General features: G+C 45.7%; 1 protein-coding gene across 10 annotated transcripts in view; it reads right to left on the bottom strand.

Moving 5' to 3' along the window:
- Ankrd44 (ankyrin repeat domain 44) overlaps positions 1 to 25,710 on the bottom strand; it is a 219,715-nt gene that overhangs the window by 64,137 nt on the left and 129,868 nt on the right. For all 10 annotated transcript variants that reach the window (XM_075956578.1, XM_075956572.1, XM_075956576.1 and 7 more), the window contains exons 4-9: positions 25,132 to 25,202; positions 19,785 to 19,985; positions 19,351 to 19,438; positions 16,235 to 16,377; positions 15,211 to 15,423; positions 9,775 to 9,853 (exon numbers count right to left, since the gene is read on the bottom strand). In XM_075956578.1, the coding sequence (XP_075812693.1) occupies positions 9,775 to 9,853; positions 15,211 to 15,423; positions 16,235 to 16,377; positions 19,351 to 19,438; positions 19,785 to 19,985; positions 25,132 to 25,202 (795 nt within the window). The remainder of the gene's footprint in view (positions 1 to 9,774; positions 9,854 to 15,210; positions 15,424 to 16,234; positions 16,378 to 19,350; positions 19,439 to 19,784; positions 19,986 to 25,131; positions 25,203 to 25,710) is intronic.

Here is a 25,710-nt window from a genome sequence, read left to right as displayed (position 1 = left end):
TTTACAGGTGTTTACCTGTTTGCATGGAATCCAAAGACTCTGACTGCCTCCCTTTCATGACTCCTTCTGCATTGTACTTATTTCAAACCCTGCAAACAAGCCATTAATATCTTTGGAAAGCAAGACAAATTGTACAGGATGTCCGACATCCAGGACGCGTCTGAAGGTTTCCTCGTTAGAGCCCTACTAAACATATTGGCAAGGCCGCTCCTGAGCAGATGGGACTTCCCGGGGTCCTGCCCCAGTACGCATGCGGGCTGCATTGTTCTGCTGCTGGCTGGGACAATGTTGTGTTATGTGCGACAGGCACACGGGTTCCGTATGGGAAGATGCTGCTCCTGAGGGTGGCCGGGTAACAGTGGGACCACTCAATGGTACTCAACTGTTAATTCTTTTAAAGATGGCTACAATGGTTTTTTCTGTTTGATGCATTTTACTTCAATTTAAAAAAAAAAACATTTGAGTACTCAAGATGATGCCTACCAACACATCCTGTGGCAAAGGAAGCCTCTACCCTTTATAATTAGAAGCATTTTGTGTAGAGACCCTGTAAGGATGCGTGAATGCTCAGTTTAAGATGCCATCTTCAACAAAACCTTTTTATGCTTTCCCTCACGCAGGGGGCGCCTTACGCAACACTACCTGAGTACTGCGCACTTGGGTGCGCGCGCTTTGATATCTGGTGGTGCATTTGGTTCTGCTTTAAATTTTTAAGTATGGGCTTATTCATACGTAAAATATTTATGCTTCACAAATCAAAATTATATTTTTAAAACCTCTTTGGAGCTATCTCGGTTGGCCATGCAAGCACGAAGACCTGAATTGGTTCCTGGAACCTAAGTAAAAAGTTGGACACAGTGGCACACACTCGCAGTCCCAGCAGGTGCGAGACAGAAACAGGAAGAACCCTGGGGCTCGCTGGTCATGGAGCCTAGTTAGCAAGCTCCAGATCCCCAGAGAAACCCTATCTCAGGAGAAGAAGGCAGATGGCTCCTGAGAAATAAATAACACCTGAGGGTGACCTGTCGCCTCTACAAATGCAGGCATGCAAGCACACACACACACACGCATGTGCACATGTATACACATACACACATGCACACAGACATACAGACATGCATGCATACACTCCAGTGCACGTGCACACACATGCATGTACACACACATGCACACAGACATACATGCATGCATGCATACACTCCAGTGCACGTGCACACACATGCATGCACACACATGCATACACTCCAGTGCACTGCACACATATGCATGCACACACTCATGTGCACATGCACACACTCTCAATTCTCTTTGCATCCCCCCATTTCATTCTTACAGACTTCCTACTAGAAACCACTTTTAGCTTATGCTCCCTGTGTTTTCCTGACTACACCCCGGAACTCTAGTTGAGTGGTCACTTTCTGAGGACAGCTTTAATATCACACAGCTGTGTTGTTCTCCTGTACAGACAAGCTGGCTTTGCAGACTCGTGTCCTATGGATTAGGGTGTAGATAACATTTTGCTATTGCCAGAAACGCTGCGGTGAAGACTCTCATGTGCATGCGTACTTCCTGCGTTTGCTATTTGCAAACGTCTGCAAGGGCACTTTCTAGTTTAACGGCAAACGGGAGTGTGCTTTTGTTAGGTTTTGCCAACTCGCCCTCGGTGGCACTATGGTGGGATGCCTCTTCTCCGCACTCCCATAGAACTTTGGAGAATCTGTCATCTGGTGGCTAGAACCGGCATCCCAGGTGGGGGTTTCATTTGCATTTATCCTGTTACTAAGGAAGCCGAGCCTCATCTCCTCTATTGAGGGACATTTGTTTATCTAATGCTAAGGAAGCCTGTCTCGGGACTTTTGCCCATTGTTCTAAATTTGTGCGTCTGCGTGTGGTCTCTCTTGTCCTGGTTTTCAAATGATCTTTAGACTTCGGAGGATTGTGCATTTATCAGTAATATATGCTACAAATATTTTCCTTCTAGGCTTCCTTTGTCTTTGTCATTTTATTTATAGTGTTTTCATTCCGTGAAAAACATAATAAATAAGCCTCTTCCTTTATTGTATCTGGATTGCAAGTGGAAAGGTTTTCTGCACATTCTGGTCAAAGAAATCAACCCATTGTTTACTACGCTGGAAAAATGTGTTAGGTTGAGGTAGCTGGTCCATTTGGAGTTTATTTTAGTGGCTGTGATGCAAGTTGTCTGACTGAACAAATGTTCACCCCAAAGGCCTGAAAGATAAGTCTGAGGAAGAAGAGGCTCAAACAGTTCATAAGGACAAAGCATACTAATGGTTGCTGGGGTCTGGGAAGGGAAAAGGAGAGAGGCTGCTGATGAGAACGAGGTTCATTTAGAGATGATAAGAACATTCCTACAGTTACATGGCAGGGACAGTTGCGTGACCTTAAGAAAACACTCAGATCCACTGAGCTGTATGTGCCTTGGATCTCATGTAGACAGTAAAGTCTAATGGACATGGTGAGTCCTGCTGCAATCAGGACTAAGGATGGTGAGTTCAAGGCTATCCTGGGCTACATAGTGAGCTTGAGGCTGGCCTGAGCTACATAGCAAGACCTCATTTCAATTATTTTGATTTGTTAATATATGCATATTGTGATAAGATATACTGATATTATAACATCTAGTGCACACACCTAAACTACATGAACATCTGTATTTGCCAAAATAAGAAATGTAAATATGAATGGCTTTAATCAAGTTAGGAAGATGTACTTGTTCTAAACAATGTATTGTTGATGGAAGTGATCAAATACAAGAAAAGTCATTCATAAATGTACTAATTATTGAAGATAGTATTAGTATTCTGGAGCACTTCCTTCCATTTCTGTGTGTGCATGTGTTCACGTGTGCATTTGTGTATGCATGTGTGCACATGTCTGTGCATGTGTGCATTTGAGTGTGCGTGTGTGCATTTGAGTGTGCATGTGTGCACATGTCTGTGCATGTGTGCATTTGAGTGTGCATGTGTGTACTTGTGTGTGCGTGTGTGCATTTGAGTGTGCGTGTGTGCATTTGAGTGTGCATGTGTGCACATGTCTGTGCATGTGTGCATTTGAGTGTGCATGTGTGCATTTGAGTGTGCATGTGTGCATTTGTGTGTGCGTGTGTGCACATGTGTGCATGTGTGCATTTGTGAATGCATGTGTGCACATGTCTGTGCATGTGTGCATTTGAGTGTGCATGTGTGCACTTGTGTGTGCATGTGTGCATTTGTGTGTGCATATGTGCATTTGTGTATGCATGTGTGCACATGTCTGTGCATGTGTCCACTTGTGTGTGCATTTTTGTGTGCATGTGTGCACTGTGTGCATTTGTGTATGCATGTGTGCATTTGTGTGTGCATGTGTGCATTTGTGTGTGCATGTGTGCACCGTGTGCATTTGTGTATGCATGTGTGCACTTGTGTGTTCATTTGTGTGTGCATGTGTGCATTTGTGTATGAATGTGTGCATTTGTGTGTACACTTGTGTATGCGTGTGCATGTATGGATTATATTTAGACTTTTCCATGACTAAGCACATACAGTGTAGAAATAGTTGTATCTTGCTTTCTCCCTTTATGCTAATTCTGAATACTTCCATGCATTATTTTTTCCAATACTGTAACCGTAAATGACTAGATAATATCTGTAATTTGGAGCATTTACTTAACAAGTCCCCTGTTAATAGACATTAGAGGCTCTTCCAAGATTTTTGCTACTAGGAAAAACGAAGAATAAACATCTTTATGAAGACTCTTCACTCTGCAGAGTACTTCCCTCCAGGAGCAGTTAGGAACAGAACGACCAGATTAAAAGTCTGCATCTTTTTATAGCTCTGGACAAGAAGCAGAAAATGGACTTCTGAGAAAGGCTGTGCCAGTTGACGTCCTGTGACGTGTTCTCAAGCATGACCTTAGAGTCTTCCTGAATCTGGGAAGAGCTTGAACTTCCAGGCCAGGGTCCTGTGTCTTGTGATAGAACCATTATCAAATCCCCGATATCTGTACATCCCTTCACTCCAACAAGCCAATGAATCCTGCTTTTACTCATCCTAATCAATGTAACACCATGGGGTTTTTGGGTTTATTTTTTTCAGGAAGTAGTATTTTTTTAAAAAACTGGGTCAGTATATTGTTAGAATATGTCAGTTGATAACAACCTTTGCAATAAAATGATTTCCAAAAGTATGTGGCCCTTGTGGAAGAGGCAAAAGCTTCAAAAACTGTGCTCATCACAGATTTGAGAAGCTTCCTCTCTGGAGACTCAAGCGTCTAGATCGCCACTTGAAGAATCAGTCTGCCGGCAGCAAGCCTGCGCCTGCGCAGCTGACACCATGCCGCCTTTCACCGTGGCAGAGAAATATCAGGAGCCACCAGAATACAAACACTGATCTTTACTCAAATCTGTGTCTCCTCAGTATGGCGCTCATTTTAAGAATGAGTTATTCAAACAAATACACCATGATCATTCTTGTAAAAAATAATAATTGGGTATCTTTCTGTGTGTAAATACATAGAAAATTTCAAAATGTTAACCAAATTGCCAATAGAAGTTCTGATTAGGGAGGTCCTTCAATGAGTTCATTTTAGTTAGCAATGAGTATATAGTTACTTCATAATAATAAAAATGGTGAAGCTATTTATTGTGATCATTTAGGTAGTAGAGAAATATCTCACTCTGGCCCGAGTTTAGAAGTTACTATTAGATGTCTGTAGATGTATTAGAAGTTACTATTAGATGTCTGTAGATGTATTAGAAGTTACTATTAGATGTCTGTAGATGTATTAGAAGTTATTAGAAGTTACTATTAGATGTCTGTAGATGTATTAGAAGTTACTATTAGATGAATTTACTTTTAGGACCTGGTTGCATTTTTGGCAGCCATTGGTCTCCATGGTTACCCCAGCATAGTCCAGGGCGTGTGTATCTAACAACCTGAGCTGTGGTCTTTAGGGAAAGGGGACAGGAGATCCACAGACTTCAGAGACGTATTTGTTCCGGACACCTACATAGCCACACATCCTTCCCAGCTGAGAGCCACCAAAGGTTTCTGAAGACATGCTGGGCCTAGGTTTGCCAGCCTCAAATATGCCAAAATTTGAGGGGAGAAAGTTGAGAGAGGGCGAAAATATCAACAAGGGGAAAAAAACCACTGTATGAGTAAAATCTCTTCCATGGATGCTGTCATTTTATGCCTGTTTAAAGCCGCCTAAGAATAACTACTGTATGTGTACCCTTCTGCTGTCATTTAAAACATATTTTAGGGGAACATCATAACAATAGAAAAATCAGAGAGACTTTGCACTTGCATCTGAAAATATGTTTCTGTTAAAGCAAATCCTCTGGGTGAGTGAGTTCTTATTTTGTCAACACTACAGACATATTTCCATTTCCACCTGGAAATATTGAAGCCCAGAGTTTACATCAAATGTCTTTACCATTCGCCTGAAGGTTGCTGGTCGGATGCAGCAAACTGATCACTACGAATCGGTGAGTGAACTAGGCATCCATCACTTTAATGGCACATACGGCATGCTCAAAAGGACAATCAGCGTTCACCTGAAACGAGCTTGTTGTTGCTCCAACTAGAGTGGTCTCCTTACATCGCTTCAGAAGGGCCGTGAGCCAAAGGTCAAAAGTCAGACTGAGTCATCGCAAGCTAGTGCTTTTACAAGCTTTCAAAATAAAGAGAGCCTGGACCGGAAGAGTCTAAGGCAATAATATTGGTTCTGAACTTTGTAACTCGCTGGACCGTATCTGAGGCAGCTGCCTTGTGCCAACAGCTGGATCAGATGCCTCTGATTGCACACAGCGTCATCTCCAAGCCCCCATCTTTCTATTGCTGTAGCTTTGTAACAACAAACAATGTCATTTGAGCCCAAGCACACTTTGGTTTTTAACGGGAAAAGAAAAAGTTGTGGGTTTTTATTGTGTGTGTGTGTGTTTTTGCTTTTGTTTTTTTTACTTGCTTGCTTTAGTGATTGCCTTCCCACAGCTGAGGGATGCTGGAGGAACCAGGTTTTCTTGTAGATTTAGTAAGCCTGGCTGGAGAGGAGAACAGAAAAATGTTCTGCAGAGGCCAAACATCTAACAGAACAAATAAAAAACAAAAGACATTCCCCGGTGCGTGGTCAACTGTGTCCTCTTAGGATGGTGTTCTCTGGAACACAGAGCACTTATGTGGGTCAGGACAAGCTCTGGAGATTGACACCCGTCCTCTGGGGAATCAGGGTCTCGGCCAGAGCAGATTTTCCAAAAGCAAGAGAATAAACAGGAAGAAAAGAACTTCCTCTGCTCCCTAAGAACATTTTTTTTTAAGGCCCAGAAAGGTCAAACGGAAGAACTGACAGTTCTTGGGCATGTAATAAAAGCAGAAAGCCAGTGCCAAGTTGTCCATTGACAGGGGCAACTCTAGCCCAATCTCGGTGCTTCTTAGACTGGACTGGATTCAAGTCGAAAAGACAAATTTTGAATCCCACCATCGTTCTGGGGAGATGTAAGTGGAGATGGTGCCTGGCAGGCTACTTGCTAATGCTAGGCTGCGTCTGCTCCTCAAGGAGCTGCTCAGAAAGCCCAACGCGCAACCACTGCTCTGCCTCACTCTCTTCATCTCTGAAGAGGAGCGAGCTCCTCCTGGGATGGCAGGAAGGAATTGGAATTATACGGGGTGTCTGGCCAAGAGCCTGGCTCTGCATGCACGCTCAGCTTTCTTAGTGTAGGCACTAATCTCTGTTACGGCCACCACATCTCATCAGTTCAGGCCCGAGGAACCTAGCCTACCCATAAGCTAGATGCCAGCCAGTCAATGGCGGGGTAAGCTATGAAACCAAGGGCTCTTAAACATAGAAGCTGAGACTCACAGCTCTTTTCTCGCTTTGAAATGCAGCAGGCTCCAAGTTTGACTGCTGGGGAATCAAGGCAGCGACAGCTCCTAGGAGCGCTCTCTTCACAGGACCGTGGGAGAGGGAGGCTGGGCTGTACTAGAAGCGGGGGGGGGGGGGGGGGGGGGGAGTGTGGTCTGTGAAAAAAGCAGCTCATAAGGTTTTTTAAAAAAATGTCCTCAGGGCTGAAGAGCTGGCTCAGTAGCTAAGGACACTTACTGCTCTTGCAGAGGACCAGCAGCTACATGTCTGCTCAGTCACCTGTCACTCCGCTTCCAGGGAACCTGGTACCCTCTTCTGGTCTCTGTGGGCCTTGGGCACATGCATGGTACACATACACACACACACACACACATATATATAAATACACACACACACATACACACTTATGTATACATACAGGCAAAACATTCATACACACAGTATTTTAACTCTCCTGTCTTGTGTCTACCCAAAGATTGCCTTAATGAGAGATAAAACTTTTTGTTTCCTATAACTAAAATCCACTGATTAAACTCACATCAAAAAATTTTCAAGGGGCTGAGGAGATAGTTCAGTGAGTAAGAGTCTGCTGTGAAGCACAGGACTTCAGTTCAAATCCCCAGTGCCCACATACAGAACTGGGCGTGGCCATCTGTGCACACAACCCTGGCACTGGGAGGAAGAGATGGGCAGACAGACCCAAGAGCTTGCTGACCACCTTAGCGGCCACCCCAAGCTGCTCTGTGAAGGGAGAGATGGGCAGACAGACCCAAGAGCTTGCCGACCACCTTAGCGGCCACCCCAAGCTGCTCTGTGAGAGACCCTGTCTCAAAGCCTAAGCCAGAGCCAGAAGCAAGATACCAAACACGTGCTCTGGCCTCTGCACGAGCTTTCTCATGTGCTCACACATATGTTCTCATATGAGCACCACACCTGTAACATACAGCGCATGGTGCACATGCCAAAAAGAATATGCTAAGCGTATAGCTTTAATTTAAACCTTTTCTGTTTCGAGGGAGATAGAAACTATCTGAAAAGCTTATGAGAACTGCAGTAGGCTAAGAAGAGATTTCAAAGGGCAGGTCTTTATTTCCACCGAAATGGACGCCTGTGGCTCGTACTTAAGGTCAGAATAACGGGTGTTCCGTGGTGGGTTTCCACCCTGCCTTCCCTGACTCATTGGGAGCTTGCTCAGGCGTCTTTTCTCACACAGCTTCATTCCCCTTCACACAGCATAGCTATACAGTCAGATTATAACCTGCCTCGCTGGGGATAGCTTATTTCCTAAGCATCGTCAGTGACTGGTTTTCTATACAGATGTCAGATCACATAAATATGTGTGTGTCTGTCTGTCTGTGTGTATGCTTTTTTGGCTTGAGTACCTACGTTATAACTCAGTTGCCACTAGCTTTCCATTGTGCCCAAAATTCTTACAGCTGCAAAATGAAGAAATCTAGGAAAAGTCACTCACATTAGAATTTTTGAGAATTGGAAGGTTTGAGTCTACTAAATTGACCAGGAATGTCAGCTGGATGCCTGGACCAGACCTGTTTTTGTTATTCTTGTCTTCAGATTGTCACTGAGGCTTGCTAAGATCACTTAAGTTGTCACAGCTAGCCCGTTCACTGTAGTGGCATTTCGTTTATATTTTAATAAATAAGCTCGCCTGAAGATTAGAGAGCAAGGCAGCCCCACTGGTCAGCCTTACAGACCAGGCAGTGGTAATACATATCTTTAATCCCAGTAGCCACAATAGTTGCCATAGAAACCAGGCAGTGCACGCCTTTAATCCCAACCCTAGAGAGCAATATAAGACGGGAGGAGACAGTGTTCAGTCACAGTCTCATTCTGAGATTCCTGGCAGCAGGATCGCCATTTTGGATTGAGGTAGAAGTAAGAACCAGGGGCTGGCTGTTTTGCTTTTGTGACCTTTAGTTTGAACCCCAATTTCTCTCTCTGAGTTTTTATTAATTGTGCTTGAGCTCACAGGTGCCAACCGTGACCTAACATGAGCTATGACATGTCGTAAGACTTCAGGGACTTTGGCCTCCAAGACAGCCCAGTGCTCTTCAAGTACACTGTTGTTGAGAATCTGGAAAACTACTATGTCATGTGTTACTTTGCTACATATTACTGTACTACATGTTACTGTGTTGCATGGTACTGTGTTACTTTACCATGTTACATGTTACTGTGCTACATGGTACCATGTTACATGTTACTGTGTTATATATTACTGTGTTATGTTACCTGTTACATGTTCCTGTGTTACATGTTCCTGTGTTACATGGTACTGTGCTACATGTTACCGTGTTACATGGTACTATGTTACACGTTATTGTGCTACACGGTACTGTGTTATATGGGTACTGTATTACATGTTACCGTGCTACATGTTCCTGTGTTACATGGTACTGTGTTACATGGTACTGTGCTACATGGTACTATGTTACACGGTACTGTGTTATATGGGTACTGTATTACATGTTACTGTGCTACATGTTCCTGTGTTACATGGCTTTCCCAGCTCTCTCCTAAGTCTGTGGTCTCACCACAAACTTTACCTGCTTACACCCCGAGTCACCCACTTCTTTCTACCTTTGTCCAGGTGGTTTAATGAGCTTAAACTTGGGGAGCCTTAGTGGGTTCGACAATCTAAAAATAACTCAGACCTGCTGTTACCAGTGCAAGTTGTGGAGGCTGAGCTTCATGAAAAGGAAAAATTGCAGTATTTTAAACCTGATCATCTCTGGCCACAGCCACTCACACCATGTTCTCGCCAATTGACTACAACACGGTTTACAATCCCCCAGCCACTGGAGGAAACACAGCATCAATTTTCACACAGCCAGTTAAATCCAATTCAGTCTATCCAAGCAAACTGTTAAAGCTCATCGAAGAATACCCCTTACCATTCTGGATGAGGGTCTGTGACCGTGTGAACCTTCCGTGGACAGCCGTCATGTGCAGGGGGCTTTTGCCGTCCTTACTCTACAAAACAAGAAAGGAGAAACAAAGTAGCTATGAGCCAGCATTGTCGACCTAGGATGTCACTCTGAAAGTCACTTCCAATGACCTTGGAATCACAATTTCAATTTTTTTATTTTAAAAGTGTGGTCAACATGGGCTGGAGAGATGGCTCAGCAGTTAAGAGCACTGGGAGAGGACCTGAGTTCAATTCCCAGCACCCATATGGCACTATCTGCAAGGGAATCTGGTTCCCTCTTCTGGCCTGCAGGCAGAACACTGTATACATAATAAATAAATAAATTTCAACAATTACGAAGAAGAGATAATTCTGAAATAACAAGATAAAGACCCTAAGGGGCAGAGGCTGGGAGGACTGGGACAGACTGTCTTCTGGGTGTATGTAACAGAACTGATGCCCTCAGGAACTCAGCAGGTAACCGTTGCCTCCACAAGATCAGCCCAGTCCACGTTTCAACATGCTCCAATATGGATGGGGGTGGGGCTCATGAGCCCCCACCCCTAGCTGTGGAGCTGTTCTTCGCTGATGGCTGCTAACAGAAGAAGAGTCTGGCTTATTGAGGGATGTGGTCCCTGGTAGGCTGACCTGCTCCCATGAATGGCCTCACACCCATGCATATATGGTGGGGGTGGCAATCTGATCTCGGGAGGGAGCAGTTAAGTCTGATCAAAATACATTGTATATGTGTATGAAATTCACAAAGAATATTATATATACAAAGATATATTATACATATTATATATATTATATATATATATATACAAAGATGCAATAAATAAGACCTCTCCAGTGACTGTGCAACATCCTATCCTTAAATTTTAAAATGTTTATTTATTATTTCTATTATTACGTGTGTGTGTGTGTGTGTGTGTGTGTGTGTGTGTGTGTACATGTTTATGTTCAATGGTGGGAAGAGGGGACAGGGACAGTGTACATATGGTAACCATAGGCTAGCTTCACAGAATACATTCTCTCCTTCCAGCTATATGTGGGTTCCAGGGATCAAACTCAAGTCACAGGCATGCACAGACGCAGGACACAGGCGTGCACTTCAAGCACCTTTACCTGCTAAGCCATCTCACCAGCCTCCTTTTCTTTCAATTAAAAAATTTAGCAACACATTTTCAAAACCCTTAGGGAGGTGATAATTCAAAAACGCTTTCTCCTCCCTTGTCATCAGCTGGCAAAGGACATCTTGGTGTACTCCTTGCCTTTTAGAAAGATAAGTGATCTGCGAACTTGCAAGGACCTGTTTGACCCGGAGCTGACTGAATTGATGCAACGCTCAAAACTAAGGGGGAAACCCTGCACCATTCCCTTCATCTCACGTCAGTAGACAGTGAGTGTGTGCTGGATGTGCACGGCTTACTTATGACAAAAATAGATCATGGAACGTCCTAAAAACAGGCTAAGACAGAACATAGAAAATGTTCAGAACGTATCTACTGTGTTTATCGTACCAAAGATCAGACTCCCGCACAGTTAATTAAGAGATGAAAATACATCTGAAAGACCCTATCATGATTCTGGGGTAAAGGCATCTTCAGAGGCACAGGTGTGCAGCTTTCCCCCAATTCCCAACAGCTCCAGAGAGCATTCCTAACCTCAATTATGTGGGCCTGTTCAGATTCCGTAGGAACTATGCCTCAGAGCTTGAATGTGGCTTCTTTTCTGGTCTACAAGACGCAGTATGAAACCCTGAAGGTGTGGTGTGATTGCAATAGCACGCAGGTAAGCAACAGAGATGCTGCAGTGGACGGTTGCCAAGCTGCGGTGTTCGGTATAGGGGAGGAATCGGTTAAAGTCATTTTAAACTTACGGTCGGTTTGAACTTACGGTGAGGAGTGGCCATATCTTCGTTCAAGTGTGGATTTTCAATTTTATTACATTTTAATTTATTTATTTAATGTGTATGTGTGGGGATGCCTAGGCTACCATGCACAGATGGAGGTCGGAGGATAACTTGAGGGAGCCAGTGCCCATCTTCTACCATGTGGTACCCAAAGTTCTAACTCGGGCCAACAGGCTGTGCGGCAGAAGCTTCTACTTGTCGAATCAGCTTGCTGGCCCTTGGGTATTTTTAAAACTTGTATCGCTCTTATTTTTCTAAATATTAGTAGAAATGTTTCTTCAAGTCTGAGGTTAAAAAAAAGAAATGTCACATATGAATTTTCAATTTTAGATAAAAACTAACCATTTATGTTTAAAAATGGCTTTGCTTTTAAAACTCTAATTGAATAAGCACTAAATAAGTATCTCTCGAGGACCCAGATCCACCCATACCCAGGGTGCTGATTGGTTATACTAATTCTGTGAACTAGCTCACACCTACTGAATCTGAACAGGGCAAGGGCTTCATCTCCAGTTTGCACAGTACACACAAAGGTAAGAGCCATGCTTTAGAGTGTGGGTTGTTTTGTTTTCGTTTTGTTTCGGCAGAAAGAACTTTATGATATCCTGCAAGTATTCCTTTGAAAAGAGGAACGGAGTTACACAGAGCCTATGCCAAAGGAAGAGCTAATCACCATGGTAACTACATCCTAGTTGAAAAATAAAACACACTACAGTTAAATTTTTCTTCCATAGATGAGAGGGAAGATAATAGGAATCACATAATATGATTTTAGCCGGAATCAGAAAATATCGAGAAAAAAAAATAGAGGCTTGGCTCCAGCATTTGCTCTTAAGTTTACTACAAAAACACAAGTAATTATGATTTAATTAAATGTATATGAAGCTATAAATACTCCAGTGTTTAGGAAATACCTTGGTCAATATTGAAGTAAGAGCCTTCCCACGCCTTGGAAAGGATGTTAATGGCTCTGCCAAGGACCACTCACTGAGAGGCTGTATGGATTGCGGCTGTGAGCCAAGGCGGAGGCAGGCAGTCCCTAGTGTGGGGATGGCAAAGCCAGCCCTGCGTGGAAGATGGTGACCACGTTCTGTTCCTTGGGAGCATCTGGGTCTCTAGTAAAGGGACAAATAAGGAGAGAGGACCCCAGACAGTAAAAGGCAAAGATGGGCTGTTTGGGGCAGACGATGCTTGTTTCAGATCTACCTGGGCGGACTTTGGCCCTTGTCCACCTACTAATAAGATCAGGCAATCACCAGCTGTCCTGAGTCTCATGATTGCCATTGGGGCGGCTTTGCTTACACGGTATGGATGTAAAGGGTGCTCATTGTTTCAAAAAATAAATAAAAAACACTGAAGACTAATGACATCCAAAGGGCAATGCTCTTTCGTTAGTCTTTAAAATTTAGAACTCAATCAAGCTGAAACCAGGACTCTGTTACCCTTCATGGTCTGCCTGAAAATCTTCACCCTGGCACCTGACTGTTGCTACCGTCCCTGGAACCTGGGACAAGGGTGGCATCGCCTACGTACGCGGGAGATTGCCCTCAGTCCTATTTGTTCAAGGCTTTGCCTTTATGGGGAAAAATACTTTTCTTCATTCCTAGCCCCCCCCCCAATTCCTGGGTATGTTTCCCCATCAGATTTAAGGCTTTGAAAGCTTTGAGAATTCACTTCATTAAACAAGGAACTCTTTTAAGTATGGTTGAGTCCTGAGTCATAAAGGAAAGCTAGTAAGAATTAAGATTACTTTCTGACAAACACTAATGCTTTTGCAGAGGGGAATCCAACCTTGTTCTTGAACTAAGCAGAATGGATAAACCGTCTTGACCATCACGTTCATCTTTTCTTCTATTCCTAAGGTCTTGTTTGCTCATCTCCCAACACCCACACCCCCAAGGCTTTCTCCCTAAATGGTGTTGCTACTCCTTAGAGACAGGGTATGGTGCATTATAGAGCCCCAGGAATTGGTGGTCTATGTATCATGTATCCCTGGGCAGGAAGGTTGCTATGGGATCACGCTAAACCAGGATAGGGGTGTGTCTGGATATAAACTCAGGTACCCAAGAAGGATTCCTAAGTCAATAGAAGAATATCTTAGAGCATGTTGGGAACATCCGTCTGTAATTCTGGGCATCAGATACCCTGAGAGCAGTAGGAGGCATTTTCAGAGGATGGAGAGCCTCGGGCAGCCTGTAACTCAATTCAGTGGAGGGTTGCCAAGGCAATGCCTGCATCTAATGTCCGTCACCTTCCTTTCAGAGCTCCACAGATGTTCACCGTCCTCGAGATGTTGGCCGTTGACCAGCTGTGTGCTTCATGCTCCCCCTGACTACCACGCTCTGACTTCTGCCCCATGCAAAAATTCATGGGCTGTGAGTTTTTAAGTGCAGGGTTGCAAAGACAATGCTTTTTTTCTAATGTCCCTCATCTTCCTTCCTTGGAAAGACCTGCGGATGCCCACAGTCCGCGAGATGTTGATTGTTTAGCCTCTTGTGCGTCTGTCTTAGCTGTAAGGGTGCTTTCTGGTGTTTCAGGGCTACATATTCTATACATGGTGCTTATTGGAAAGCGGACGGCGGAGGGCACTGCTCAGAATATTCTACTACGGGACAAGAGTGTTTCAGTACAACCCCGATGGCGAACAATGTTAAAAGCACAAATGCGTAGCTTCCCCCATCAGTCACTATGGTGAGGTGATAAATTACCAGCTCACGGCTCCTCCCTCCCTTGTTCACAGCATTCTCTGTCGGCAATGTCCTCTCTCAAATTATTTCTGTGGCTCTTCCCAATTTATAATCTTCTCAGCTCAAAAACAAGCTCAAGATGTTTTTTTAATCCCCAGACAAGAAAGAAGCTAACAGGTGCCTCATCTACTTCCCAAAGCTTTATTGCTCCGTTCTCTTGGCTCGGGCCACATCCTCTCTGGCCTCCTAACTCTCTGTGTGTGTCTTAGCTCCTGGATTGTGAACCTGTAATGGTTCGAGATCACAGCTCATCTTCAAGCTCTCCCTCACTGTCAAATAAAGAGCAGGGCGGTCCTCAGTCGACTCAGTGGCTGAAGGGATGCCCACGGCAACAGGGTCAACGGTCCATCGCTGGAGCCACTGCTTACAGCTTGCTGGAGAAAAGCACCAGAAAGCCATGCTGGGCTTGGGAACAACCATGAGTTAGCCGTTCCTCTGTGTTCTCAGCAGCTCTGCCCGACCAGTTAACCATGGCTGTCTGTGTTAAACTATGGGCTGGGCTAGCACCTTTCAGACCCGACATTCACCTGAGCATCCATGAACCCAGAAAGGAGAGGGGATTGGAGCCTTGCTGCCTACATGCTGGTACCATCACACCAGAGAGGCAACCTAGCAATTTCCAGAGCATCTCAATCCAGGATAAGTCTGTGACTCGAAGTGCTTCCAATTCACGAAAGGACAGCATAGCAGACAACGATTACTGCCGCTCAGAGGCTCAGTGCAGAGGTGTTTGAGGTGGGGAGACCAAGCGCCGCCATACCTGAATGTTCACGTCGGCCCCGTTGTTTACCAACAGCTCCAGGCACAGAGCTCCGTGAGTGGACGCTGCCGCGAAGTGCAGAGGGGTGAAGCCGCCGTTGTTGGGCTGGTTCACGTTAGCACCGTAGTCGATGAGCTCGTTAACCACAGCGTCCTGGCCGTTGTAGCAGGCAATGTGCAGGGCTGTGTTTCCATAGACGTTGACTTCGTCGATCTGCAAAGCATCCAACACAGGGGCAGTTAAAATCACCGGAGCCAATTTACTCCGTTGGTCACAAAGGGCTTAATGGCCACGGCTCTGGCGGGAGAAAGAAAATGCCCACCCGTTGGGGTGATTATTCAGAGCTTACTTGCTCCCCAGCGGGTATCCCGAGAGTGCCTGTCTCCCCTCCCCAACCCCCACCCCAGAAGAGACAGGAAAAGTTGAATATGGCAAAAAAAAAAATGACCCATGAGGTATTAGAGGTTCAAATGCCCGTGGAGTGGGTTTTCTCAGCTAGAGAAGGACAAATAAGACGGAAGGCAAAGACACTTTCAAAATGACAGAAAAGAAAAGAACAAACCCCAAAGTCGTGGGCTCAGGAACAGTGGCAATGAAAAGAGGGGACGGGGTTAACAGGAGAGATAGCTCGTGGACACCATGCCCTCGAGTCAGGCTTAGAATCAATTCTGTTTTCATTCTGGAGCCTGACGCCTCGTGCAGAACAGAGGTGTGTTAGCCATGTTGGCCCATCTCACCAGCTGCTCCCCATGCCGAGCGAAGGTTTATCTATCTCTCTGTGTATACAGTCTGTTTCTGAGCTCCTGCTACTTAATCAATGCCCCTATTACAATTTATCAGCCCACATAAAAGGGAATACAGGACCCAAGGAAATAACGTTTTTCTCCACTTGAATAAAAGGCAAACAGGATTTCATTCCGGAGAGAAGAACGTGAAGGAAGATGGGAGCACCCCCAGGTTCAGGAGGTGTTTAACCACGCTGATCTGCCCATTCGAGGCAGCGGCGCAGCTGTGGGGGGCTTACCTCCACCCCCAGGTTCAGGAGGTGTTTAACCACGTTGATCTGCCCATTCGAGGCAGCGGCGTGCAGAGGGGTGTAGCCCTTCTTGTCCTTGCAGGTGACTTCGGCTCCGTGGTTTATCAGCAGTGCCACGACGTCCAGGTGACCTGGACAAACACAGCAGCGAAAACATCGGTAACCTTTAGAAGGCAATTTGTCAACTCGCTGTGCTCCCAAAGATCATTAAAAGCTTCCTTTGCCACCAGTATTTTCCTGATCCAATCCACCTCATGGAAAATAGTCAATGAGCATTTACTGAGTACCCCCTTTGTGCTGGCCATTATTGTACATCCCATGGGAAAGAAAGGGATGGTTCAGTAAGGCTTGAATGGGATGAGGCAAAGGTGGTGGTTGTTCGCCATGACAACAAGAAGAACCCGAGAGCGAGGATCCATGAGTACCGCAGCCTTTTTAAAGTTGTCCTGCAGCTGAGTGTGTAATCCCAGCAGCTGGGAGACTGAGGGAAGCGAGTTACAGGTTCAAAGACAGCGTGAATCCCAGGCCAGCCTAGATGGCCTAGCAAGCCCTGCCTCAAAACAGAAACAGAAACGGTAACAAAGGGGGTATTAAAACGAAAACCATTCCCACTCCTCGCCAGAAAAGCCCAACAGCAACAATTCTGTTTAGAAACTAAATAAAGAAAAAAAAATCAGAATACTCCCAGATTACGGAAAACTGCCATTGCTGTGTTGGGTTTTAACCCATAAAAAGGCCATTTCTTACACTTCCATGTAAAATAACTCCCATAAATTATTCAGTCAATAGAAAACCCTCCTGATCTCAACTGTTGTGGGCGTTTGAACTCTGTTCCCTAATTCACTATGATAAATGAGTTTGGCCTTTATTTTATAATTGAAGATCATTCCGAGTGTAAGTTCATTGTCACGAACACTGCAGCTAACTGAAGGGCGGGTAACAAATACTGACTGTGGGGGCCCAAACTTTGTAAGAGAGGGGGTAGGGGTAGGGGTGGGGGTGGGGGGTATGAGCTTGCTTTATCCAAAGTCGATTGCTTATCTACAAAAGCTTGTATATAGAACAAAATATTTTCAGTGGCTGGCGGTGCTCTCTCAAGCTGTTTGCCCCAAATTTTATGCCATTAGCTCCTAAGGATTGACAGCTACTTTGACGCTTTCCTGTTCGCATCCTTTTTCAAGTCACCAAAATATGATAACCATTTATCAACAAAGCGTAAGCCTGAAGCCCCCGGATTCCTTGACTAGCTCAGTGTACATTTCATCTAGACGTCTGATCGCTTTTAGCCAACGCAATGGTCTGTGTTCCTTAAGAAAGACATAGCGACACACACCTGTAACTCCAGCACTAGACAGCTAGGAGGAGCTGGTCAAGGTCTTTTGATATGCAAAGAGTTAATTCTTACAAGCTTTTAGGATTCTTGGGGTCTGTAATTCTAAGAATTCATTCAGAAATCTGTAGAGGTGTGATTTGCTTTGTTCTTACCCCAATCCACTCTTCTTCCCCCACCCCACACACAAATAATGTTAAATTTGGAAATGATTTTGGTTTTTTTTTTCCTCCAAGACAGGGTCTCTCTGTAGCTTTGGAGCCTGTCCCGGAATTAGCTCTTGTAGACCAGGCTGGCCTCGAACTCACAGAGATCCGCCTGCCTCTGCCTCCCAAGTGCTGGGATTAAAGGCGTGGGCCACCACCACAGCCAGCAATTTTTGAAATGGTAAAAGACATGTCTGCTTGTCAAACGGACTCAAACAGGCAAAAATGCTTGAAAAAAGAAGTCAGCCACTGAAATGTTACCATCTAATATTTCAGTATTTATTTTTCAAATTTCCCTTCACTGTGTAGCAGTTTCCACGGCAACGGGAAACATCATGCATATTATCCTATTCTATACGTACATCCAGAAGAGGCTGTGTCTCTGTATTCTCTTTGATGTGTCTCCCCTTAGCACGTCATAGCCCTTGTTTATAGATACGCCTGGGCACCATTGCTACGCTCCCTACTCTGTCCCCTTGTGTGGATCCCCTGGAATTTACCCAAACGATACCCCCTGGTCTCAGCGGGTGTACAACTCATCTGCTAAAGCCCTGTTTTCTCTTCCAATTGCAGGCTCTCCTGCAAGCAGAACCGTGCAGAAGGATCTTCATTATTCATTGTCTGCCTCGAGAATAAACTGAGAGGGCTATCCCTTGTCCAAGGTCTTTACACCCATCCAAAGAAAAGGACAAGGAGCTGGAGAGATGGCTCAGTGGTTAAGAGCACTGGCTACTCTTCCAGAGGCCCTGAGTTCAATTCCCAGCAACCACATACTGGTTCACAGCCATTAAAAACTAAATGCTGTTCTATGACACTGGTATACTTAATAATCTGTTTCATTTCCATGCATTTATATTTTATGTCCATGTTATATATTTTATTATTAAGATTCAAATAGTGTTTTAAAAAAAGAAAGAAAAGGACGAACACAGAGAGACACCCTAATTCTTCATCTCCACCAGAGGGGAGTGGCCTAAAGAGGCCTGTGGGCCTCCACATTGAGCCCAGCATAGCAGAAGCCCAATCTAAGGGGACTCCACCACATCTACCTACAAAGGAGCCAGGAAACTTTCCTTTCTTTTCTTCCTTCCTGTTGTTTCTTTCAAAAATACTTAGACATGCAGAGACAAAGAGCACGGTGTCCTGGCGCTGTTAACCAGTCTTTCTTTCCTGAACACTTGACTTGATGTCATAACAAGCGAGCATCCACGCGAAGTGTGTTGCTTTCTAATCTAGAGTGGAGGATCTTCCGAGAGGTCCAGACTGTGACTCATCCTCCCTCTCTTTGGGGGATAAATAAGCCTCCGACAAGGCAACTAGCCAACTGGAGCCCTTTACAGATGCCAGGAAATCGGGCCAAATCTTCATTCAAGTGGAATCCAACCCCTAAGTCAGACTTCTCCAAGGACGCATACATGGTCAACAAGGGCCTGTGGCGTCTGTAGTTCAGGACATCTGCCTGAGGCTGTTAGTTGTTGTGTGATATGTTGGGGATCAAACCCAGCTACTTGCCCTACCACTGAGGTAGTAGAGACCCTTGCACTTTGTTTTTAACACAGACTCCTCACCCATGTACGCTGCCCAGTGGATAGCGCGCCGGTCCTTCTTGTCAAATGCATTGATGTTTGCCCCTTTGGCCAGGAGCAAATTGACCATCTGAAAGATAAAAGAAACAGTGAGACCAAGTGTTCCCTCTGCAACCACGAGAGCTCCTTGCTGCCTGCGTGTAGTCTAAACCAAGTTAGCATCAACCCTAAGAGCAAGTCAGGGATTCAGACAAGAAAGATGATGTTACCGCAGGCCCTGCCACACGTGTCAAAGAGGAGACTGATATGAGACTCTACTTTTAAATTCATCGAATTTGAGGATGGATTGAACTGCCTAAGTGACAGCCCTCTATTACACTGATACTCACGTAAAGTCTCAGCAATCACAACGGCTCCACCTGTGGCTAACAGGGTCTGAGTAGTGTGCCCCAGCTCCCAGTAAGGAGAACACTCACCTCCATGTGCCCGTTCAGAGCTGCGTGGTGCAGAGCCGTGCGCCCGCCTCTGTCAGAGACATTAACACTGCTCAGCAGTGGGATGATGACCTCGGCACACTTGACAGCCTTGTTGGCTGCCGCCACGTGGAGGGGGGTCTGCCAGTTCTTGTCCCTCGCGTTGACGTCGGCCGAATGTTTGATCAATACCTGCACCGCCTCCTGCAACAGAAACAGTCGGCGGAGTCACTGGCAAATGCCCGATAAGTGGGTCCTGCGTCTAAGGTCTTCTTGGGACACAGGAACTGGAGCAAGAGAGGACAATTCTCAGAAACAGGAGAAAAAACATCCCAAATTCGAGACCATCATGGCAGCCAGCCTCAAAGAAAAATTTTTAGTATCGTTTCCAGTGCATAACAATCTGGAACTTTTGCAAAACGTAACAGGCAACTAAAACAAAAATGAGATCAAATTATTAAGTTACTGTTCAGTATAACAGGCATTCCATTGTTCTTTCGTGAGCTTACTGTTGTTTCCTTTTCTTTTTGTTTGTTTGTCTTGTTTATTGAGCTGTGGCTCTCTGGGCTACGATTCCCAAGCGCTACAATTACAGCACAAGCCGCCACACCTGAGTATGAAGCTATTCAATTTCTCCCGAGGCTTCTGAAAGCTCACGTTACTCTCAAATATGCGCCATACTCAGACTCTCCTCAAGTCACTGGGGACAAGTGAGGTTTAAAATCAGAAATACTTTCTGCAGGTGCAAGCAACGCTGAACTCAGTGGATTGCAAGGTGCCTGAGATCAGGCTCTGGTGTTCGACAATCTCTGTCTCCTCCGCAGAGCATAGCTGGTGCCTTGCACACACTGCACACTCGGGAGCTTCGGTGGCATAAACACAGGGATGTGATCACGAGCAAGGTCTGTCAACAAGAGCTGAAACATAGCAGCCGAGCCGTTGCTGTGCCGTTGCTGTGCCGTAGGCACATGCTCCTGAGGCCATGCGGGAATCCTGAAGGCTTATACCATATTCCTATAATCCATCAGTGCCTTTATCCCACAGTGATTACAGCAATTTCATGTTCTGCCACAATATAGATTGCTGCTCAGACAATTTACTCAATTAGTGGGATTATCCTAGAAGCATCCATTACCAAACTAAAACACTCCCTATTGCTATAATTATTATTAGCGTATAGCTATTCTTTAAACTCGAGTACATAGGTGTTCAGTGGAGATCTGGGGATAGGAGAGTATTCTAGGGGGTGTTATTCACAAAACCTCATCTTTGAAAGTCAGGAAAGACAAGCACAGAAGTATTCATAGTGAGCTGGCAATCTCCCTGCTGGCTAGTTTTCACAGTGCTGGTGGGAGCACACAGTAAATGCACAAGAAATTCTCAGAATGGCAACAGTTAGAAAAACACAGGCTGGAGAGATGACTCAGAGGTTAAGAGCACTGGTTGCACTTCCAGAGGTCCTGAGTTCAATCCCTAGCAATCACATGGTGGCTCGCAACCATTCATAATGGGATCTGATGCCCTCTTCTGGCCTGCAGGCAGAACACCGTATATGTAATAAACAAACAAATCTTAAAAAAATAAAAAGAAAGAAAAAAAGAAAAGCACAATGTCCTCAATCTAACACCCCAAAGACAAGATGTGAATGATTTTAACTTTTCTAACCCAAACATAGTCTCTAGAAGAGGGAAGAGAGAAGCTCTGAAATGCCCCTTTAGGGCCACTCAGCTCAGCACAGCAGGAGAACCTGTGAGATGCTAGGCACATTCATACCCAGGCCATCTCAGGCCACAAACATCCCAACCTCAGAGGCCACGCTGTGCGTTCGCTGAAAGACCCCACAGCATGGCTGGCAGTGCCTTCTGCCCGGCGGGCCTCAGCAGACAAACACGCTGCGTTCTTCCATGTTCAACTCCAGGCTTGCACACATTTAATTCTGTTCTTCGCAGGCTCTCTAGCCCAGAAAACAAAGCAAAAAAAAATCAAGAGGAACACACTGGGCAGGAGAAACCAGATGGAATCATTGGCAGCTTTCAGAATATTCTCTCTGGGAGCCTCAAGTCTTGCTTAGTTCTCTTGGCCACTGTTACAAAGTGAATCTCCCCAGGTTCCGACACTGTTACAAAATGTATCTCCCCAATGTTCAGCCATTGTTACAAAGTGTATCACTGTTACAAAATGTATCTCCCCAATGTTTGACCACTGTTACAAAGTGTATCTCCCCAATGTTTAAGTTAAAGTCTCTTCATTTCTTGGGAAAAGTTAGCAATAAATAAATAAATAGATAGATAGATAAATAAATAAATTTTTTTTTAAAAAAGGGTGGCCACTGGCGCATTAGGGAGCAGACACAGACAATGTTCTTTGGTTTTGAATTGTTTTGCTCCTGGGATACCCAGATATGCCAGGCCATGACGTTGGGGCTGCTACAGAGGTTAGAAGCTTGTCAGTGAAGAACTTGTTTTTATTACACACTCATGAGCCATCTCAGTCTGAGGAACGGGTGCATGTGTTACTTCATACTGAAACTCGCATCCTCATTAGCAAATGCTAACAGTACTAAAAACCAAACCAACCCCCCCCCCTCATTTCCCCTTAGGCCCACTCCCCTCCCCCCAACAATTAGTAAGGGGAGGCAAAAAGAATAGCAAGAGGGCCAAATTCAAAAGGAAAAATGAGCCTGAATTTAGGATTTCCGTGGCACCAGGATGAGGCCAAGCCAACTCTACTGACAGAGTCAGAGATTCCAGCTTTTACTAGAAATTCTGCCACTGTGGCAGACGCCATAAAGTCATTGTCTTTCGTGAGTTTACATTTCCTCCACCCCCAAGCCCAGAAAGAGTCATCCTCAGGCATTTTTTTCTCTTTACCCAGAAAACCTTGCTAGTTGGTTGAGGAAGGACCAAGTGCCTTTCATAGACACAGAAGTTTAAGACCTGAACAGCCCATCATTGGTCAGACTGGGCTCAAACACATGGAGACACATGGTAACAGTGCCTGGGGGCTGGTTGGTGAAAGGGTGTTTGGAGATCGAAGCTTTTACAGGGGTGATTACTTAACAAGGTCACAGGGTACTAAAACCAGACATGGTGTGTCCCTCTCTCCCCTAAAGCTGGGGACCACAAATGATATTTCCTTTGTAACCCCATCAACACACACAGCACATGATATAGAGACAGTGTCTAAATTCGTTTAACTAAAGAGACTTCATTCTAGGTAAGGGACAAAAGACTCTATGTATACATATATTTCAAAAGACAATAAATTTACTAAGGATTAAGTCATCTTAAAATTTAGCCTATGGAGGACTCCCCAATGAAGATGCTGATCTCCCAAGGCCAGTGTCCTGCCTCGACCAGGCACTGTGCCTGCTTCTCCCAGGTATGGAAATGGAACACGGAGCTATCAAACAAGCCTCTGGTACCGGAACGAGGTATCCAGGATTCTTTATGCCCCTCCTTCCATGTTGGCTATTAGGAAAGAGAATACAACCAACCCCCTTTAAAACAACTCCATACACCCAGAACGACAAGGAAGACAGCAAGTCCTAAGCTGTCACATACTGAGTATATTCTGGAATTCGCCAAGGAGAAACAGCAGGGCAGGCATAATGCCGCCCCATGAGCAGGCTCACCGCCTTGCTCCTCAGCGTCCCTGGAGAACGCCACCTCCTCCAAAGCCGGAGGGGCAGCTCCGCTGTACAAATCTACTCTCGCAATGCTCAGTGCCTTTGAGGGGAGACTCCTGTGTCCTCTCTGGCCAGGCTGATATTCGCTGGGTCCCCTCCCAGCCCTGCTCCCCAAATGGCCTTCCCTTTCTCGGCATTAGCCTCTCCATGAACCAGCTGATCCATTTTCCATGGTTTCCACGATCCTCCTCCTTATCCCTAAGGTCCAGGCTTATAGAAATAACGATAACGCATTTGCTATCGTCACGTGTTTCCGGCATACGACAACAAATGAGTGTCTGAGCACCACCTTCAATCTATTTCTAGAACATTTTAGATTTGGGATCCATCGCAGAAGAAAATAGGTAAGTAAAGAAGCTTCCTGCCCCTGTGGAGCTTACATTCCAGGGGAAGTATTTCCCCAGACTGTATCCTGGAAAGAACAAGCTGGCTTTCAGGACTCCAGCTCTGCCCCCACACACACATCCCACCCCACCTGCATCTGCTCAGCCAAGGACATCACTCACCGTTCACCCGCCAGCGTTTCCCCCACCTCATTCTCCGACGGTGCCAAAATTCTATCAAGTTTGCCTCGAACTATCTCGGAAATGACAGGTTCCTCCCCCGCCTCACCTCAGCCCTTCCCCTATTTCTCTTGGCCTCTTGTCAGCCAGCCCACCTGAACTTCCGCACACAGAACCCTCTTCACCCTGCAGACATGCTGGTCTCTCTGAGGAACAGTCTGCTGAGACCCCTGCCAACTGCTCACTGGATGTTAGTTTCTCTGGCAGCCCAGGGATCTGACCAACTCTGCGCTACTCGCTCTGCTCCAGGAGCCTCCGCCTGACTCGGGTGCATGCCCCTGCCTCATCTCCTCCCAAATGCGGATCCTCTGCATTGTCCTCCCTTCTCCTTCTCCTGGCCTGCTGGGCCCTGCTTATCCTTTAAGGACTACATCGGCTGACATCTCCCGGCGGTGAGGTGCCAGGCTCCAGCAAGCTTGCTCGCTCGCTCCCCCAATCCCGCTCTGGCATTGTGCAGATCTGTTTTCTGTGTTCCTTCCATTCCAGGCTGAAATCGTGCTGTAATCAAGGTTCATGCTATACCCAACTTGGATGACCAAGATGCCTCATAGTACTGGCTGGTTTTGGGTGTCAGCTTGACACAAGCCAGAGTCAACAGAGAGGAAGGAGCCTCCATTGAGGAAATGCCTCCAGGGAATCCAACTGAAAGGCTTTTTCTCAATTAGTGATCAAGGGGAGGGGCCAGCTCATTGTGGGTGGGGCCATCCCTGGGCTAGAGGTCCTGGCTTCTATAAGAAAGCAGGCTGCACAAACCTAGAGAAACAAGCCTTACCGGCCTAAGCAGCTCCCCTCCGTGGCCTCTGCAGCAGCTCCTGCCTCCAGGACCCTACCCTGCTTGGGTTCCCGTTCTGACTTCCTTCAGTGAGGAACAGCAATATGGAAATGTAAGCCAAATAACCTCCCCACCTTGCTTTTTGGTCGCGGTGTTTCGTTGCAGCAATAAAAACCCTAAGACGCTCCTACTTCTCCGTGTCCGACATGAGCAAGACACGCGAAGAGCTGCCCCTGCCCACGTGGGTAATTCTCTTCCGCTTTATCCACCCTTGAGGGTCCTCTGCGGAAAGAATTAGGTGTTAGACTAAATGAGAGGATCACTCACTTCACTTCTGGAGGCCACAGCTCGGTGCAGAGGGGTCAGCCACATGTTGTCCTTGGCATTTACGCGAGCTCCTGCAACCAAACAGCACACGTTAGGGCATAGCAGAGTCAAGGGCTGTGTGCCGCTCCTATCTGCCTGAGATAACCCGCGAACCTTCTTTTCCCTGCATCAGTTCCAATTGGACAAGGTTTTATATGGGATAAAGGGACCACTAGAAATCTATCTTCCCTGACATCCCAATTATGCCAGGTCCCTTGACACAGGAATCCATATCCCATGGCGTTTTCAGACAGGAGACCTGTGCAGACTGTTCGCAACTCCTTCATGCCATGGAGCAGTCGGCTGGCTCACACTGAGAGACATGCTCCACACTCCACTGAAGTCACGGCACTGAGCTGAAGCCGCAGACTAATGGGATTCTGGGAAACAGAACACACCTTGCTCCCTTGACGTTCCCACAGCTTCCCATGGGAGCACGGCCACCGAAGATAGATCTGAACAACGGAGACACCCTATACAAGTCTTTGGTTCAAGGATTCGATAAACCCTCCTGTCAGTGAGAGATTGTTTATAAAAGGG

The sequence above is a fragment of the Microtus pennsylvanicus genome, chromosome 22 (assembly GCF_037038515.1).
Source record: "Microtus pennsylvanicus isolate mMicPen1 chromosome 22, mMicPen1.hap1, whole genome shotgun sequence".
Lineage (NCBI taxonomy): Eukaryota > Metazoa > Chordata > Mammalia > Rodentia > Cricetidae > Microtus > Microtus pennsylvanicus.
This window is presented reverse-complemented; position numbering and strand designations above follow the sequence as displayed.